Below are 18,205 nucleotides of genomic sequence, written 5' to 3' on the forward strand. Positions count from 1 at the left end.
CTCTGTTTTCCCCAATTCTTCTCTCTCCAAGAGGGAATATTGCTTTTTCTGTCCTTTCAGTTTGCATCAGGAGACGAACTTCCCCTTAAAAATCTTGAGCTGTTCAGGCTGAAGGTAGATGGACCTTGCACCTTCTGTTCTGGTGGTCAGGTATGGGCAGATAATTGCCAGTTCTGTGCAGCAGAGACCGATGATTACAGGCTTTATTGTCTCTCCCAGGCACAATCAACCCTGATTCAGCAATCTCACCTCTACTTGATTTATGAGTCACTCTCTTTCTCACATCCCTCTCTATACCGCGTCCTCATATGCTTTTAGCTTTCTCTTATGTCCCTTCTTCCTGAGTGTCATTTACTTCCTTAAAAGCTACTAAGGGGTCAAGAAAAGTTGAATTATGAAACAAACTACAAGTCTGCAGTTTTCAATGACAGTAGTGGCAGATTTACCACTCACAATTCTTACACATTTTAAACAATTCAGACAGAGATAGAACAAAGCATGTTTAGCTAATTAAGCTTTAAAATGAGGACTATAAAAGGTGGTTATTAAATACGCACACTGATGGCTACATAAATGATATTGTGTTAAACGAACTAACAAAACCATATTAATCAGTAGCTGCATGGAGATGACATGGAAATAAAGAAACAACTATTTGTGTTGCAGTGTAGAGCTAGTTAGTCAGAAGATATACTGTTATTTTGTTCTAACAGAACCCTGTTGGGCTGCTTCACTTGCTCAGCCTACTTGTTCATGTTTTCAAACACTTTGTTTCCACTTTCAAGGTTACAAGAGATAAGGCTTTTAGGATGAAGACTAACCAGGCCTTGGTAAATACAACATTGTGTGTGTGCTATTCATGAATGGTCCCCAACAAACTAAGGCTGTGTTCACTGTGTTGCTATTACGTATTATTATAATGGTGCAGTCGGCGAGCAGAGTTGCGAAGTCATTTCTCAACGACGCTGTAATCTGCCTATGGGTGCAGCACGCGCCGATCTCAATCCTCTGAACTGCACGGCCGTGTGTAATAACGTAAGAAGGCAGGCGAGAGGGGTCGTTCTTGACATTGTCTCCAAAATAATAGTAGGCCTAATGCAAAGGTCGACTGAATTGTATGGGCTTGGGTGATCTTGTAATTGGCGCACTTTTCTACACTTTAGCGACATAAATAAATGTTGCGTAGAAGATGAGACAAGTGTACGGAAGAACATTACTATTGTAAAAGGAGGGAGAATGTAGAGGGGGTGCAATCAAACCCAGGTCTGGTATGAATCAATCGTACCCAATATTACTTAAATGGACAGCTTTCATATAGTGCATTTCCAATCTCTGCGAACACTCAAAGTACTTTACGACACACGTCAGCATTCACACACATTCATCCAGAGTCGGAGGCTCCATACAAGGTGCACATCAGCTCGTCAGTAAGGATAACCATTCACACACACTCACACACACTCACACAATTTGGGGTTCAGTATCTTGCCCAAAGACACCTCGACATGCTGACTGCAGGAGATCAAACTACAGACCCTCCGACGACTGGACGACCACTCTACCTCCTGAGCCACAGCCGCCCACTCGCTATTTTGCTCTTATGTATTTGATTTTTGGAGAGGCTTTAAAAGGACCTCACCATCCAAACACTTTAAATGCAGATTATCGCTCTAAATCTAAAACTTGACAAGCCTGCTGTTCCTAGTTACAGATGCTAAGCTATGATTGGACAATCACTCTATGGGGGAGGGGTTTAGCAACGGGTCAATTGTATGTGTGTCCTTCCTTCATGGCTGCTCTTTGATTTTGAACCATCACTCCCCTGTCTCTCTGCATCATTTGTATTTTGTCAGTCTTGAGAAAATTCACCTTGAACTGAGCAGCAAGACAAAAAAAATAAAACGATGTGAACGAAGATGGAAATATGACGGATGGAGACTATGGGAAAGCACTTATATTTTCCATTGACATTTAGTGAAAACCAATCTGCAGAGAGCAGTGCTAGTAATATTCTGTGGTAGGACCTGGAGCTGCCACCGTTGTATGTCCATGATGGTGTAGTGAGACACAGGATTTTAGCCCATCTCACAATATCCATCGGCACACCAAGGTGTTGATGACATATGAATAACAATGCCGGCCTCATGTTGTCGCTTTCCATCATTTTCTCCACCAATCAATATTCTGAATGATGATAGTTAGGAGGAAAGTGATCCAACACGTAGCTGCCTGCACTGAAAACACAGCACTATTTACTTTTATCATTTAACTGCTGACAGTTAAAATAGTGTTCGATATCATCGCCTCATTATAGCACCAGGAAGTCAAATGTTCTTTGAACAAAAACCTGGTAGAAGCTGTATTCAAGTATTCAGTTCAAAAATATCTCCAGGGCACTTCTTTTATTCACTCTTACACTATTTCCTATGACCCCAACTGCTGCGGAGTCAATTCAGCAAACTTATCTGGGACAATAAGGCGCCTGTAGAGTATTGATCATTAGATCTTGCTGCATTAAACGTAACCACAAAGGGAACAGCTTATTGTAAAACATGCAAATATGTGCAAATTCTGACCTACTATATGACCCATATCCAAAGTATGCAGGCGTTTATACAGTATTTATCAGATTCACTTGTCGGTCACATTTAATGTTAAAGGTCTTAAAAATGTCAAATATTGAATTTTAAATGTTATATCTTAAAGCACAATACAAACAAGCCTTAACAGTGCAGGAAAAAGTTGAACAAAACTGTCCTCAAAAAAAATAAAAAGTGACTTGCTGCTTCACTGTCACTCTGTCTCCAAGACAACAGTCGGAACCTAACTCTAAATCAAACAAGCTAATTCAGGTTTCTTACAGTGGAAGTAATATTGCGCTTCTGTGGTTTTTAAACCCAAGTAAATAGATATAAAACAAATAAAATCCTGCAAAATATGGAGTTATGTTGTCCAATATGTGATAATAAAGTAATAAAATGAAGACGCATTTAATTGAGATCCCCACCCCGAGCACATAGTGTGCATAAAATAGCAGTTTGGCAGTACAACTACAGGTTAGTGATCAACTTGAGAACAAAGTCAGACTGATTATAAGGGACTCAACAACTTAGACATACCTGTTAAAAAATGTTTAAAGGTCACTTACAGCAGGTTTCAACCTTTGACACTAAGTGGCTTTGTGTTTTTTTTCCTTTAAATGATCTATTAATGTTACATTTAATAAAAACATAGTAGTACACATTTTCTCCATTTAGACTGTTATCCAGACACATTACATTTCTTAGAGCAGGGTTGTCAAACATGCACCAGAGGGTCCAATCCGTGGGATGACTTTGCAAAGTGTATAAATGATTTGTTTTACCTGTGATAATGTTTATGTGCCTTGTAGATACACTGTGATCTGTAAGTTGTAATGCACATGTGTAAATGATAAACTGAGGTATAATAATGTTGAAATTGCAACTTTTTTTCTTAAGAAATTTCAGGTTGTAAAAAGATAGTTCATTATATTTGAACATTTTCAGTATGTACTTGTACTTTTTTTGCACTAAAACAACATTTGGAGTTATTTATAGGTTATTATGCTGTGATGTTACTGGTCCGGCCCACTTGAGATCAAATTATGCTGTATGTGGCCCCTGAACTAAAATGAGTTTGACACCCCTGTCTCAGAGGGGTAAATGATTAGCAGTCAGCTAATGTGTAGTATTCAAAGCAAAAACCACTCAGTGACTGTAAGAAAAGAAAGAAAAACTACCTTTTTAAGCGCCTATTGTGTATAGTGGGTCAGAAGATCTTTACTGCATGTGACAAAAATGATGTGGAGCCAGTGTGGCACTGACAGAGGACATGCACACACTGCTGACATGCTGCTTCTGTGATGTGACTTGTGTAGCATTCGAGTCACATGTAGTAACAGTGTAGTCAATGTATTAAATCAGCACTAAATACAGACTTATTATACAAGGTTAATATGCAATTTATATGAATCACTCAATACTGTACTAAACCACTTTTCTAGAATGTTCAATTGCTCTTCTTATTTATCAGGTGTTATAAAACGAAAGAGTGAATATTAAGATGTGTAATTGTGTAAAAGTGTTTGAAGGGCTCAATTTGCCATCCTAACTTGGTATTTCAATTTCAATCTAGTGGTTAAACCCTTTTATTACCGACCCTGTTGACGCATCTCGCCTGTGTCCAGACAGAGTTGTAATTTCCATGCTAAATAGCGTTGGTGATTGCGGACACCAAGTGTTTCCGTTTAATAAACAACGCAGACTAGATTACATTCTCCGTTAAATATAAGTGTACATGTACTTGAGGGAAGGGGCAAACTTCTTAAATCATATGGAAGTGGATGATAAAAATGTGATTGCCTCTGCTAATAGCGGTGGATGGGTTATTATAATTGCCTCCACCAAGGAGGTAATCTTTTTTGGCTTGGTTTGTCTGTTTGTTTGTTTGTCTGTCTGTCAGCAGGATTACAGAAAAACTACTTGCTCAATTTTAATGAAACTTGGTGGAAGTGTGTCCCATGGGCCTAGAAAGAAGCCATATTTTGGAGATAATCAGAATCACGGGTGGAGAGACAAATAATGTTTCACTTTCTTTAAAATTGCGAGATAGGGCGTTTGGGCTGCATTCATGTGGTGTCAACATAATCAGAAAAATGGGTTCCCGACTGGGAATATCCCCCCCCCCCCCCTCAAGTCAGAACAGCAACATCAGAAACGGATACCAACATGTTGTTTAAATGCTTTGAGCAATAAAATAAAACACATCTTCTTTGTAGCGTCCCTGTTGTTTCCCCATTACAACTTAAAGCTCATGAACACGCCGGAGTCGGACGAGAGACTTCCCTACTCGGGACATTGGACGATCCCATGAGCATCTGAATGCACCATTGACCTTACGGGATGTCTGCGCTCTCCAAGTGCCATTCTAGTTCATTCCTTATTTGCAAGCATGCTAAAACGTAAATAAAAACACCTGTCAGATTGATATTATTCTGGTTGCATCAATCAAGACCACTTGGCTTTGTATGAAACCGACACGACTCATCACAGACCCTGTTGATCAGCTGTTAAACAGTATTTTTAGGATACAATAAGATAACTCCAGTCTGGCACAATTGGCAGAGTGATGCGCCAACAGGGCCAAGAGGTTTGTGGATGGGAGAATTGGATGACCGCACATTGTTAGCCTCATTTCTTCTAGTTCCTGCCAAGCTACTGTAGATAAAACGATAGAAGGACAGATATGAGAAGGGGGTGGGGGGGGGGGGGGGGGGGCTCTGCTGGATTGCACAGATACACTGTAACTAACCTTGCTCACTATTCTTCAGCAATCCCTCTAATTGGCTATCCAGAGACAGTTGCCTTTGTTCCCTAAAAGAGTCAAATAATTATTGCCTCCCGCTGCTCTCCTGGATGCCTTTGATGGCAAACCAAATAAAGTCTCTCTTTTAATTTGATTGTAGTCGTTTGGCATTGCTCTTACCGTTGTAAACAACATAACAAATCAAACAATGTGATACGCTATCAAAAGCAAGGTCCAAGCTCCAGTGGTTAAACACATGCAGACAGCCATGAAATGGCTATTCCCATTTCTTCCACATAATCAGTTAAGAAGGGGTGTTGACATGTTTTCATGTGCAGTGCCATTAGTGTGCAGATGTCAAACCAAAGCAATATTTTTCTATGTGACTACAAACCATCAGCTGCTTTTTTCCCTTTCAGATTGTTATACAAGTATTTTTTATGCCACTCTGAAGCATTTCACACAAATAATGTCTAGTCAAGTGCAATATTGTCACCCACAATGGTTGATTTATACTCTCTGCTCACAATCTGAGATAATAAGTGTGAATGCCATCTCCCGACTGCAACCATGTCTATATCATAGGCCACAGCTTGTTTCCTTGGCTTTGTGGTCTCATCACAGCCACTGTAATGGCACATCAGCTGCACCCAGCTGAGACTTTACACTCACACACACACACACACACACACACACACACACACACACACACACACACACACACACACACACACAAACACACAAATATGCCTCTTGTGCTTTAGTGGCCCTCTCCTTCACGCCGGCTTCATAACAACTAAATTATGCATGCATCAGGAGAATAAATCAGCTTGGACATGCTGACAAGAAAGGGCACAACAGAGAAGCCATAAAATGCACAAGAAAAATAATATTAAAGAAATATGGATGAAGCTATGCATCACTGGAATTTTCTATCTCTTTTTATTTTGCACACATAAACTGGTATCACTGCCAAAGTGACATCCCAATATAGAGAGCTCCACCTGAAGTAGCAGGCTCTGTAATTCAGTAACCCTTTGAAAAACTACAAGTCAAGCACCTGTGCCTTAAAAAAGAAGTGATACGAGAGCCATCGTCTGTCACAATAAGGACACAATAAACCTCTATGCTCTCTCAGTGTCCTCTTTTAAATTAACCTGGAATAAAGCCATGTTACTACCTACCCACTGCAAGCTTCAGCAGCCATGAAATTACTGCTTGGAGCGTCTTTTTTCTTCTTCATTATAACAAAATGTCCTGGCGTTCGCTTCATGCTAGCCATAGTAAAGGTTGATTGCTTTGATGTTACACTATGTCACACGGCCAATTTGTTTGTAGAAACCACAAATGAAATACATACGCCATACTCGAGAGTAAGCACGAGTGAAATAATATTTGGAATTTTTTCATTAAAGGTAAGTCTCTCTTTTTGTCATTTTCCCTTCAGTTTCAGCTGATCAGCCAAAGCAGCCAGAGCGGAGAGTTTTGTGCAATCCCTTCGGACACACACACACACACACACACATACACAACTGTATATGTGTGTTAGCTGCCCTTTCGTGTATATGTGCTGATACGTCACAGTATGCAGTGTGTGTGTGTGTGTGTGTGTGTGTGTGAGAGGGACCAGGGAACAAAGACGGTCAGGGAGAGATGGAGAAGCTCTGAAATGTCTGTGGGTGGATTTTCACAGTGGAAAAGCTCTACTCTCCTCCCTCCTGCATGTATGCACTTCTAAAGATACAGACAGCATGCTGCTTCTGTTTGATTTGACATGCGCTGTCTTTTTGATTAGGACAACACTTGGCAGTGAAACTGTTTTTGGTTATAGCCTACTGTAAACACCACATCAAAGCCTTGGCTACACACTTCCTTCTCTCGTGGGCAGTGCAGAAGACGCTCATACTGTAGCTCCAGATACAACGTTTCTCTTCTAAATTACATAAGTCGAATGGACCAGTTTTTGAATCTATATTTTCTTCCTCTTAATTGCCCGTATTTAAACACTTTCCTCAAAGGCACCTCAATTACCATGTCTTTACAGCTGATTAGAGATTATTCTTCATCAACCATCAGACACTGATTGCCTGTTTGCTGCTGTGTATAGTTCGCTGGAGAAGTCAAGAGCACGGGTCATATAATTCCAGCAAACACAGCCTATTTTATATAAATTGTGCCAGATGACTAATGAGAGGAAATATAAAGCTGTCTCCCTCTCCCAGCCCAAGATTTTGATCTCCACTGCACAAACACTGGAGGGATCCTCAGAGCCCTGTGAGCATACTTAGCCCAGAGGCAAACACTCACCAGGCCCTAAATACTGTAAGTATTTATTTTGGCTTCCTCAAAAGACAATGGAGATGAAGCAGCTCCGGGAATATTTATAAATTAGAAGATACATAGAGATGTAGCTAATGAAGAGTGAGAGTTTGACAGCTGGAGAATTTCAAATTGACATTTCAAGTGTGCTCACAAACAGTTGGGTAAAGGAGGCTGACAACTGTTGTGATGGACCTCCCTACTTGTCTTGTTCCAAATGCCAAGGCCACTGAGTTTACTAAGATTTATAGGTTTCTTCCAGTGAAATCCAAGATTCTGGTGCATTGACTCAGTTTCAGGGAAGATGAAACGTATCCAAAAGTTACATCTCAGGGTCGAATGTCCTACTCAACATTACGCACTTTTAACATGATTTGATGAGTTTGCAGACTAACTAGTCCCTAATTCTTCCTAAACCTTCCCACTCATGCACACTATTAATGCTTCACAGCATCATCACTGGCAACAATATATCTACCTGTATTCTGGGACACAGGTTAATAATATAAGCTAATATATAACATCTTTAACATAGTCCACCTGTAATATGCTATTCAAAATGCACATAAGACTATTGCTTGAACTTCAATTATCAATTTTCCAAATAGAAATATGAAGTTATATCCAAACTACATATGATATAGAGTGATATAAGGACAAGCAATCCTCAGAAATGCAATCTTTAAAACACGTGCACCTGACCTTTAGTTATACACTGTTTGGCAGTGTTAAAGAGTTCAATTATTAAATTACCCCCAATTTGCAAAGAAAAGACGACCATATTTTCATATTAACATTTCCACAATCCAGTCATGAAGAAAGTGCAACTTATAAGAACAGACCCTTTTTAAAAGGTTTGTATAGCAACATACGGCAGCAAGGAATATCTGTAAAGTAAATATTCCGTCTTTCAATGCACGCGTTCATTCCTAAAACCCCACAATTATAAATCGAACCATTATCTTTGTGGTTTCAATTCAGTTGTTTCGCATGCCCCTCTGAGACCCTGGACAGTGCTCAGCAGGGCGTTTCCCCCCACCAGAGACCCTCATTTAACACAGGATTGGCAAATTAGAGGGGAGAGCAGCCACATTTACTGTCGGCTCAACGACCACCGCCTCTTGTTCATGCGTGTGCTTTAGATTTTCATGCTTCAGGAATGAGTTCAGATTAGCCCGTCCTCTCTCACTTTTGGCTGTTAGCTGGTAGAGCCAGTTGTGGTTCCCTTTTTATTGTTGTACTGTAGTGTAGTAGATGGTGAGTTATTTACTTACGTTTCATTATTTGATTAGATTTTGGATTGATGCGGATTAGTGTAATACCAACGATGACATGGTGTGATGATGCTATAGTTTGTGACTCTGAAGCTGACAGTCGACTGCGGCTAATGCCGAGCTGGATACTTAGAGAAATTTGCAATATGGTTCCTCTGATTTGCCTAGTTAGCCCGGATCAGCTGTGAGATATGAGAGGAGGTTGTGAGAGAGAGAGAGAGAGATGGAGGCCTGTGACACTGCACCGTACCCTAATGAGAGGCATGGAACCAAAAGAGCTGGGCAATGAGATTAGATGCAACTCAATTCAATTACCGCTGAGCCGCCACGGGTGACGCTTCAAAACTCATCCTGTTACGATCCGGTTCACAGACGAAGAAGACGACCGCAGCTCTCAGTCAACCGCTGTATGCTACACTGCCACAACATCTCATTTGCAACAGCTCTGATTTATAAGCACACGGGGCGTCATTAGGCTCCACCGGGATTTGCTAGCAGACTCTGCAATGTTCTGATATAGATTTGAAGGAAAAGGCAGAAATAATTGAGTTTCCACCCATCGCAGCCATTTATACTCTGCTCCACAAACTACAGAGTTGTTTCAAGTGAGTGTTTGAGATTAAAGAGAAATTTAATACCCCGTTTTAGCTTGAACACTCCATATATATATTTAAAATAAAGCATTCAGACCCGGACACACACATCCCCACGGCCCTTCCCCTCGCTGTTTCCCAACCACCAGTGGCACTCCCACTCCCTACTCTTCCTTTCTGCAAATATTAACTCTGCCTGCTCTTCACTTCGATGAAGCCTGTTAGACTGAGTCTGGAATTATGAGTCTGCAAAGATACGCGTAAACATCTTTTCGCACAGAATGCAGAGAAAAGGTCACAAGGCTCAAAAGCAAACTAAATAAAAGCTCATAAACTTTATAAGTATAAGAGGAAGGTCTTTAAATGTCCTACCTGCAGCCCAAGCGTGTGTTTCGGTGCAAACTCCAGTCAGCGCCGTCAGGCTCAAACGTCTGAGTTCACCTTTGTTCAACTTTGACCTGCATCTTGGAAACGTTGGCCGATAAAAACACTGATTCACTTTGTCTGTAATGTCGTGTGCAATATTACACGATGGTGGGGTTTTGCCTTGTGCTACAGGAGTGTGGAATACAGCGCAACGTCATCAATTTCTCACATAATTGTTTCTGTTGCTTGATTTTCTCTGGTAAAAGGACAATTATTTCGCAATGAACAATATAGACTATGTTGAGAATCAATCGACAGTATAATAAAGTAACTGAACATGTAAATTAATGACTCAAAAAACACAAAAAAACATTGCCACTGCAATTTTAAGCCCAGCACAGTTGCTACTTATAATTTCCTTCGCATGGCAATGATTATTTTTTATTATCGATTAATCTGCCAATTATTTTCTCGATTAATCGTTATAAAATGTGTATAAAATAGTGAAACATGTCTGGTTCAGTCAGCCCAAAACCCGAAGATATTCAGTTTAATAGAGTAAAGCAGGAAATCTACATATTTGAGAGGCTGAAAACAGTTTTATTTTTCCTTTTTTACATTAATAAAATAACTTTATTGATTATTTGATTATCAAAATAGTGAAAAAAAAAAAAAAAGATTATACTAGTCAATTAGTTATACTAGTTGACTAATTGTTGCAGCTCTACAAATTACACACAATTATATGCACACCTGGCTTAACCATGTACTGTGCTATAGCACCTGCTGCCTAACTTACTTTAAAAGATTAAAGTTTTTCATATACACAAACAAAATGTAGTAAATAGCAAGTTAGCATTCTCTTAAAGCTTATGTGTTATGAATAATAATGATGTATACTACTATTACTACAGTAAACATTGAAATAAGTATTTGAAAATAGAAATTGTACAGTTGTGCGGTACATAATCCTTTTTTAAATATGTCACAATAAATCAGGTACTGTGACTAAAGTAAGGCTTAGGACTATGATCACATATATACCATGCAAATGAGTTGCTGTGTATCTTGAGCTAACATACCATATACAAATATAATTTCACACATTTTACTATGCTACACTGTTTGTATATTTCTTCGTAATGTGACTGGCGACAGCGAGCATTACAGCATGGTGAAACTCTCGATGGCATGATTAGCTCTGAGGAGCATGATCAGCAGAAGCTGCCGCATGCTGCAGAGATTTATAGCTGGTGATAAGGAAATCTTGTTGTTGTCTTCCATAATTTATGTACTTACTGTATTACATTTCTAGATGCAACACAGCTGTGCGGCACTTGAAGGCGAAGAGGTGAAAGGGATTTATAGCTTTTCTCCATGTTGGAAATAAATATCACCAGCAAAAGCATTTATGAGGGGTCACCAATGCTGTTTAAGAGGTTGAATCCATTGATTGGCTGAAGCTGAAATGGACTCTGGTCCGAGGAAGGTGACTGGCAGATGAAAATGGATGCAGAGAAGCATGGAATAACAAAATCATTTCTTATTTTTTACTTGCTGGTGGAGATAAAAAATGAGCTGTCAGTCTTGTTGCTGCTGTCAGATTAAGTTGCGCTCAAAGGATTTTGTTCACTTTCGATTTTGAACTCTAAATCTCAATAAACATAAACTTTTCTGCCGACTGTAGAAGAAACAAGAGGAAAAGTAATCCGTTTCTGGACAGACTATTTACCACCACCAGATTCCATCTCTTAATTTCCATACAAATGTAAAACTAGGCAGGCATGGAATCTCCTGTGAATCTTAAATGAATCCAATTGTTCCAACACAGTCCAGGGTGTGCTAGAGGCAGGAGTAGATGTGCTCTGCACAAATCAGCAATTTCAAAATAAAAGTCTTCTGTGATTCTAATCTGATTGAAAGGACATTGTTTCCTTCGTTCACATATAGTTAGCATAATTCATGTTTTTCCTGCACCTCAGACCTTGGAAATGGAAATTGGAAATGCACAGATTTTATTTAGACATAACACTACAGATACTCACATATATGAAGCCCAAATCCCTGGAGCGTTCCCCTTGTATTCGTTCCCCTTGTATTTTCTTTTGTCGTTAAAACCTTCTGAGACATGTTATTGTGTCTTTGAAGAAGCACAGGAATCAGCGATTTCACTTTTACTTGCAGACCTGAAACAAACATTTTAACCCATACGAGAATGGCATGTCGTACACCCAACGTGATTACTGTGTGTTTAATTGTTCATTGGCATTTTTACCTTTACCAGCTGTATTCTCGGCAGTTTCCAAACCAACAGAGACCGTTTTGACCCAGTTAATCTACATGACATCGCTTAATGTGAGGGGCTTTTATTGCTGGGAAGGATGCCACGCTATCCAGCTGGATTGTGGTTGGTGAGGTTCTGAGCATATGCCTGAGGAAAATGAATAATGCATCCATGTTATTCAAACCTTCATTCTGTAACTTTTGCTTTAGGTAGGGGAGATGTGAGGAGGTATGCGCTACACGAGCGACTGTCGCTGCTGTGCTCATGTAAAAATGATGATACTTCAGAAAAGCTTCAGATTTTTTCTCTTCACTTTTTAGATTTCTCTCCTTTTGTACGAGGACATGGTGTCCAGGTAAAATAAAAAAGTGAATTTGACGATTTTATGCCTTCACACTACGCTACCTTCATATTCCTATTGTGCTGTGGTGTTTCATATCAGAAGTACAAGTATTGCTTTTAACCAGCTCTGCGACCCAGAAGCCTCAAAGGGACTATATGTATGCCTCTACGTGCGCTCAACATATCATCTAAAGTGTTGTGCTAAAAGTTACATCCATGATCTATGGGCTGAAGTCCTTGGAGATGTCACCTGTTAACCTCGAGGTATGGCAGGCTGATGTCTCCAGGCAGTGTGCCATTGCTCCTCTGGACCAATGACACGCTGTGAGTCGGTCTCCGCTGCTTGCTTTGCCGCTCGCCTAAAGATCATCTGGTGGAGATGTGGCACGCGGCGCAGCAGTCTCAAAGTATTCACGAGTCAAGAAATAAGGCTGCTTGACAATTCGGATAGAAGGGAAATGCAAAAGCAGAGAAATTAAGAGAGTCACAAAGTGGCTTTCTAGTTCCTTTCTAGTTTCTAGTTATAGTTGTTGGTCTCTATGCCGGCTTTGTTGGCTGACTGCAGCCGGCTCATAGAGATAAGGTTGAACGGAGAAATGGCGCACAGTAAAAAAGAATATATGACAAGATGTTTACTTTGCACATTGCTGCACGGACTGTATCACATATGATATTATCGTCATATAAGATCTGTATACGCCAGAGTCTGCTGTTGCTGCAAGTTTTTGTCCCTTTTCTGTATCAGTTAAACAAACGACAGACGATGAAAAAAGAGTAGAAAGACGGAAAAGAAGCTTATTGTACATGCCGTTTGCAACCGCATTGTCCATGGCTTAATGAAATACCAGCATTGTGCTTGATTTTCATTAATAACCTTCATGTTCATTCTTGCTCGTTGAACATTGGAGAAGAGTTAAGCCATTTTTATTTCAGCTTGTGCTATGTGCGATCTACACCACCAGAAATAGGACTGCATTATTCATTTTGTGGTATGTGATTTGACCATAGTGTTTCTGAGCGCTCCGTTAAATGAAAATATTTCACATGTGAATTAATCATTACAAGGGCTCATTCTCCATTCTTCTGGCAGCATAATGATCTCTTTCTACCACTGGCCTGGATGAATCTTTCATTGTCTTTATCTTTAAATGAGTTGGCACAATCCTGCAAGGAGACACGGGCCGCGGTGTGTTTCTCCACACTGTCAAAGTTAACATGTGGCTGAGCTAAGTGCCGTAATTTAATTGATGCCAAGCGCAATAACATCACCCGCTGATCTTTCAATAATATGGAGATTCCTGTCCTTTCACTTCATTATTATATTGCCTTCTCCACATGCAAATGTAAATTCACTATTGCTTCAACACTTGCACACGGAGTCTAGACTCTCGACAATATTTTAGGGCTCCTGCAGACTTTGGAATGCTATTTTAGATTGTAATGAGATGACCTTTAACCTTTTGGATTCCAGCTAAAAACCTCTCCAGGGTAAATTAGCAGCCTCTCAGTTATTGCATAACATTGTTTCTGTGTGCCAGTCTAATCCTCTGGCTCTCTCTCTTTCTCTCTCTCTCTCTCTCTAGGTTTCTCTATACTGCAGGCCATCATGGAGGCAGCAGTAGCTAACAACTGGCAGGTGACCGCTCGCTCTGTTAGCGGCACAACAGACGCATCAGAGTTCAAGCGCATCATTGAGGAGATGGACAGGAGGCAGGAGAAACGCTTTGTGATTGACTGTGAGGTGGGCAGGATCAACACCATATTGGAACAGGTGAGACTCATAGTCACTGCACATGTGGTAACGCCTGAAGATTATATAACCAAACACCTACGCTGTCAGTCTATTCTTCCTGCTTTAGTCACACAATCACCAAGCAAATGAAATGTACAGAGTGACACATATTAAAGGCCACTCCACCAAGTCAATGTGTAACAAAAACTGGGTGTGTGGAGTATGACAGACATGTTCGCCTACCACGCAAGGATGATCTAACAAAAGATGCTTTTGTATTGCATTATGGAAAATGTAGGGTCCATATTTTTGGAGCTTGATCCATAATTCCCTTTTAAAGCTACTCTAATCAATATTCATCTATAAACAATGAATAAAATATATTAAATTATTGTAAAAGTGTTGCTCATAATGACAAACCAACTGAGAATTATCATCCAACTCTGCAGTTTCCTTTAGCTCTATGGTTTGAGGGCCCACAGCTTTATTATGTTGGTTCTCTCTCACTGCTCTCATTAGCGTTGTTTTTGTCCGCAGAAGACAGCTGTTTTCAGAAGCTCCAAAACCAGACTGTCCTATCTGCCCAGCACCAGTCAGAATATTGACAAAGCTAGCGACCACTAGTTGGTGAACATCGCACAGCGTTTAGCAACTAAAGAGACACATTATTCCCCTTTAGGAGTTGCTGGAGACAAAACAAAGCTACGAGAAGAGTGAATGTAAATGTGAATGTTGCACCATGGATGCTCTATGCCACTGTTTGCATTTAAGGGGATAAAATGTCAACATTTTCCTCCAAGTGGCCAAAACTCATGCATATTTTTCTCATGAGTCACCTAACTTTATGGAAGTGCTGGAGTGGCTTTCTTTTTTAAAGCCTAGGTTACTAACAATACAAACTCTCTCTCACTCTGTTCTATTCAAGTGTTGCCAGTGACAGTGAGCCAGCATGTACAATACCAGGACCCTGAAATCAAAGCAGCTAAATGGAAGTCAGCCATTATTAATTGTATTATTTAAACCTGCGCTTTTCCTACTGTGACGTGTCAAAATGTCTTCCATGAAAAAAAAGCCTGTTTGTTATCTTAGAAAGCACTTAGATCTTCTGTACTTTGTCGTACTACTGCTGGTAGCTGATAATTCATTTTGTTGGGTTTGTGTAACCTCATTAAGACTTAACAGTGTGTTAAGTTGAATGTGAGGCGCAGCAGTAATCCTACCTGTTTGAGGAGCTCAGTTTTGTGTTGTGTGGTTGCTACGTTTGAGGCCAGCTTGTTTAAAAATCAGTGCGCGTTGAAGCTGCCCGAGGCTGAGGGGCCCGAACGTGAGCAGCCATTTGGAGAGACCACTGGATGATGCATCCTTTTTAATCCTCTTCTAACAACCCCAAACCCCTTCTTTCCTCTATCACGTCCATTGCCTGAGGAGGAAATGAAAGGTCCACCAGTCCTTGTAGTAGAGGGAAACACAATTACCATGAATAGATGAGTGGCTATTATTCCATGCATCTCCTGTGTTCGGCTGCCCCGCTCCACCCTACACTCCTCTGCTTGCTGTTGCCTGCTTATAAGGCAATCAGCTCCCGCTTTGGATTCTGCTCGTTAACATTCATTTAGATTTTGGCTTTTCTGTTCTTCACAATATCCATTCAATGAGTGTTTTTTTTATGAAGCTAATTTGATCCCAGAGTCATAGTTTAAAGCAGAATAGCTTTTAGTATTAATTTGCTGTGTCTAATTTAATTCTAGTGCTGCACATTTCCTCCCTTTTACTATTCAGGGACAAAACTGAAATCTATTTCCTTTTTGTGTTAAGAAAAGCTTAGAATATTCATTACAAATCCCCCTCTTGCAAACAATAATAAGAATACAGGGTAATAATCTGTTTGATGTTCTCCTGCTGCTGTCTTTTTTTCCCCATTAATGAATTATGTTCTTCTAGAGGGAGCTTTCCCTTCCTCCACCTCCAACCATCACCATCATACTTTTTTCGGCCTGAACTTTGTTTTAGCGGGGAAATAAAGCCTTTACATCAGCTAACCTTCAAAGCAGCAGCGTGCTCAATTTTTCCCCTGGTTTTAGTGACAACCTCAGCGTGGGATTTTTGTTGTTGTTGAAGCTAATTGAAATAATCTGGCTAGCTCTGGCAATATGGATGAGTCACAGGCATTCAGGAAAACTGCTGGACTTCATTCTGCAGCTGCCCCCTATTGGGCCATACCATTATACATTGAAGCAGGATTGGACTGTCTCCCATGAGGACAATCACACCAAAAATGGCACCCACTGTCTGCAATTTGGAAACCCGCTGCTTCTACCTGCTGCTGTTGTTCCAATGATTCATGGAAAGAGTTTCATCTCCGGACAGGAGTGAGAGTTGTGCGTCAGTGTCTGTGTGTCGCAATGTCGACGTGTCGCTTCAATCCGTCAAGGTCACTGCTGTTGAGAGAGAGGATCATGAGGCAGGACAGATTCAGCCAGCTGATTGCTGGGGGAAATGGGAATCAGCTCAGTGGCTTAGTTTTATGATTTCAGTCGGAGTAATCCCACCACAGAATGAATGTCTTTATACCAGGCAATGAAGTTCATGGAGTGTAGACCTATCTCGAATTGGCAAATGTTGAGCCTCTACAATTTGGTACAATTGTTGCACACAAAGAAAACCCTCCGTGCTGCTCTTCATTAGCACCACTTTTGATCCAGCGGCTGCTAATGCTTTGGTCCTGCTGGGCCTTTGATGCACTACTACAGTAGTTAACCGCACTGTTTGAGTGTTTCAACGTTTCAACAATGTTCCTAAATATTTAAAGGAACATCCAGTGATAGTATATTAACTAAAGTAACGTACTCAAATACAATTTTCTTTTCACTCACTAGTGCTGCGGTGGTTTTCAGTGTCGATAAGTCTGTCGATCACTTTGGTTGTTTGGTCTATTAAATGTCTGGAAATGGTGAAAATTGTCGATCAGTGTTTCCCAAAGCTTAAGATGACGTTCTCAAATGTCCTTTTACTGTATATATTTATAATATTCACATTTAGGAAGCTGGATTATCAAGTTGCCGATTTCATTTAATGGTTGACAACTAATCAATTAATATTTGCAGCTCTATTAGTTCCAAAGAGTTATTGACTGTGACTATAGGTACATCTTTTTTGTATATTAATAACAAAAATATAGAGATATATAAGGTATATAAAGCAGTTAAGTTTTGCTCCACTGTAACCCGCTACAGCATTAAATACTGCTTACATTTTGATTCTTTAAGTAGAATTTGACATATTACAGTATTATATTAATGTAGTAACTATGTAGTCAATTAACAATTATTTTCATTTGGTTTTTCATATAGTCCTGATGAAACAAATTAGCTGAGTTTTTGAATGTTGAACTATTAATAAATAACTACTTTAACTTTGAGTGTTAGCTTATTTGTTCATGAATTTAATGTTATAGTGAAATACTAATTATGTGTAGACTAATCCGATTATTCAATTGCCAGAGTCCTCTGTTCTGTCAGATCACTTTAGAAACCTGGTTCAATGGCGCTGTCCGGTTTTCCAGGATTTAGCCAAGTTTCTGTGAATAAAAGGACGTTGCATTCATAAAATCCCGTTGGAAAGTGATGTGGGCAAAGAGGTCACCCTGCCCAACGTCCAACGCCCACACATTAGCCAGCAGGAGGCCTGCCATACAATTAACCGCACAGCAAGCCATATTATTTGTCCGATATTTGCATGAAAACACCACAAACGCAGCCGAGAGCTCAAGTTCTCGAATTAGCTGAAGTGACGCCTAGCAGACAGCTGGTGGTAGTGACGGCACCCACCTGTCACAAAAAGCCACCACGCCCTTAAGGAAGCATTTATTTATTTCTGCTGTAAACTTCTATGTTTGCATCATTTTCTGTTGCCGCTTGATACACACACACAGAATCACTGGATGTACCTCCTCTTCAGTCGTAAGCACACT

At 40.2% G+C, this 18,205-nt stretch overlaps 1 protein-coding gene across 10 annotated transcripts in view; it reads left to right on the forward strand.

The window, feature by feature from the left end:
- The window catches only part of LOC115014856 (glutamate receptor 3), a 111,238-nt gene that overhangs the window by 58,928 nt on the left and 34,105 nt on the right, over nucleotides 1-18,205 (forward strand). For all 10 annotated transcript variants that reach the window (XR_003832949.1, XR_003832950.1, XM_029441950.1 and 7 more), the window contains one exon: nucleotides 14,087-14,274. Coding sequence is in view for 8 of the 10 variants with exons in the window: in XM_029441950.1 (XP_029297810.1) it covers nucleotides 14,087-14,274 (188 nt within the window). In the remaining 2 variants the exon portion in view is untranslated. The remainder of the gene's footprint in view (nucleotides 1-14,086; nucleotides 14,275-18,205) is intronic.

This window comes from Cottoperca gobio, chromosome 10 (genome assembly GCF_900634415.1).
Source record: "Cottoperca gobio chromosome 10, fCotGob3.1, whole genome shotgun sequence".
Lineage (NCBI taxonomy): Eukaryota > Metazoa > Chordata > Actinopteri > Perciformes > Bovichtidae > Cottoperca > Cottoperca gobio.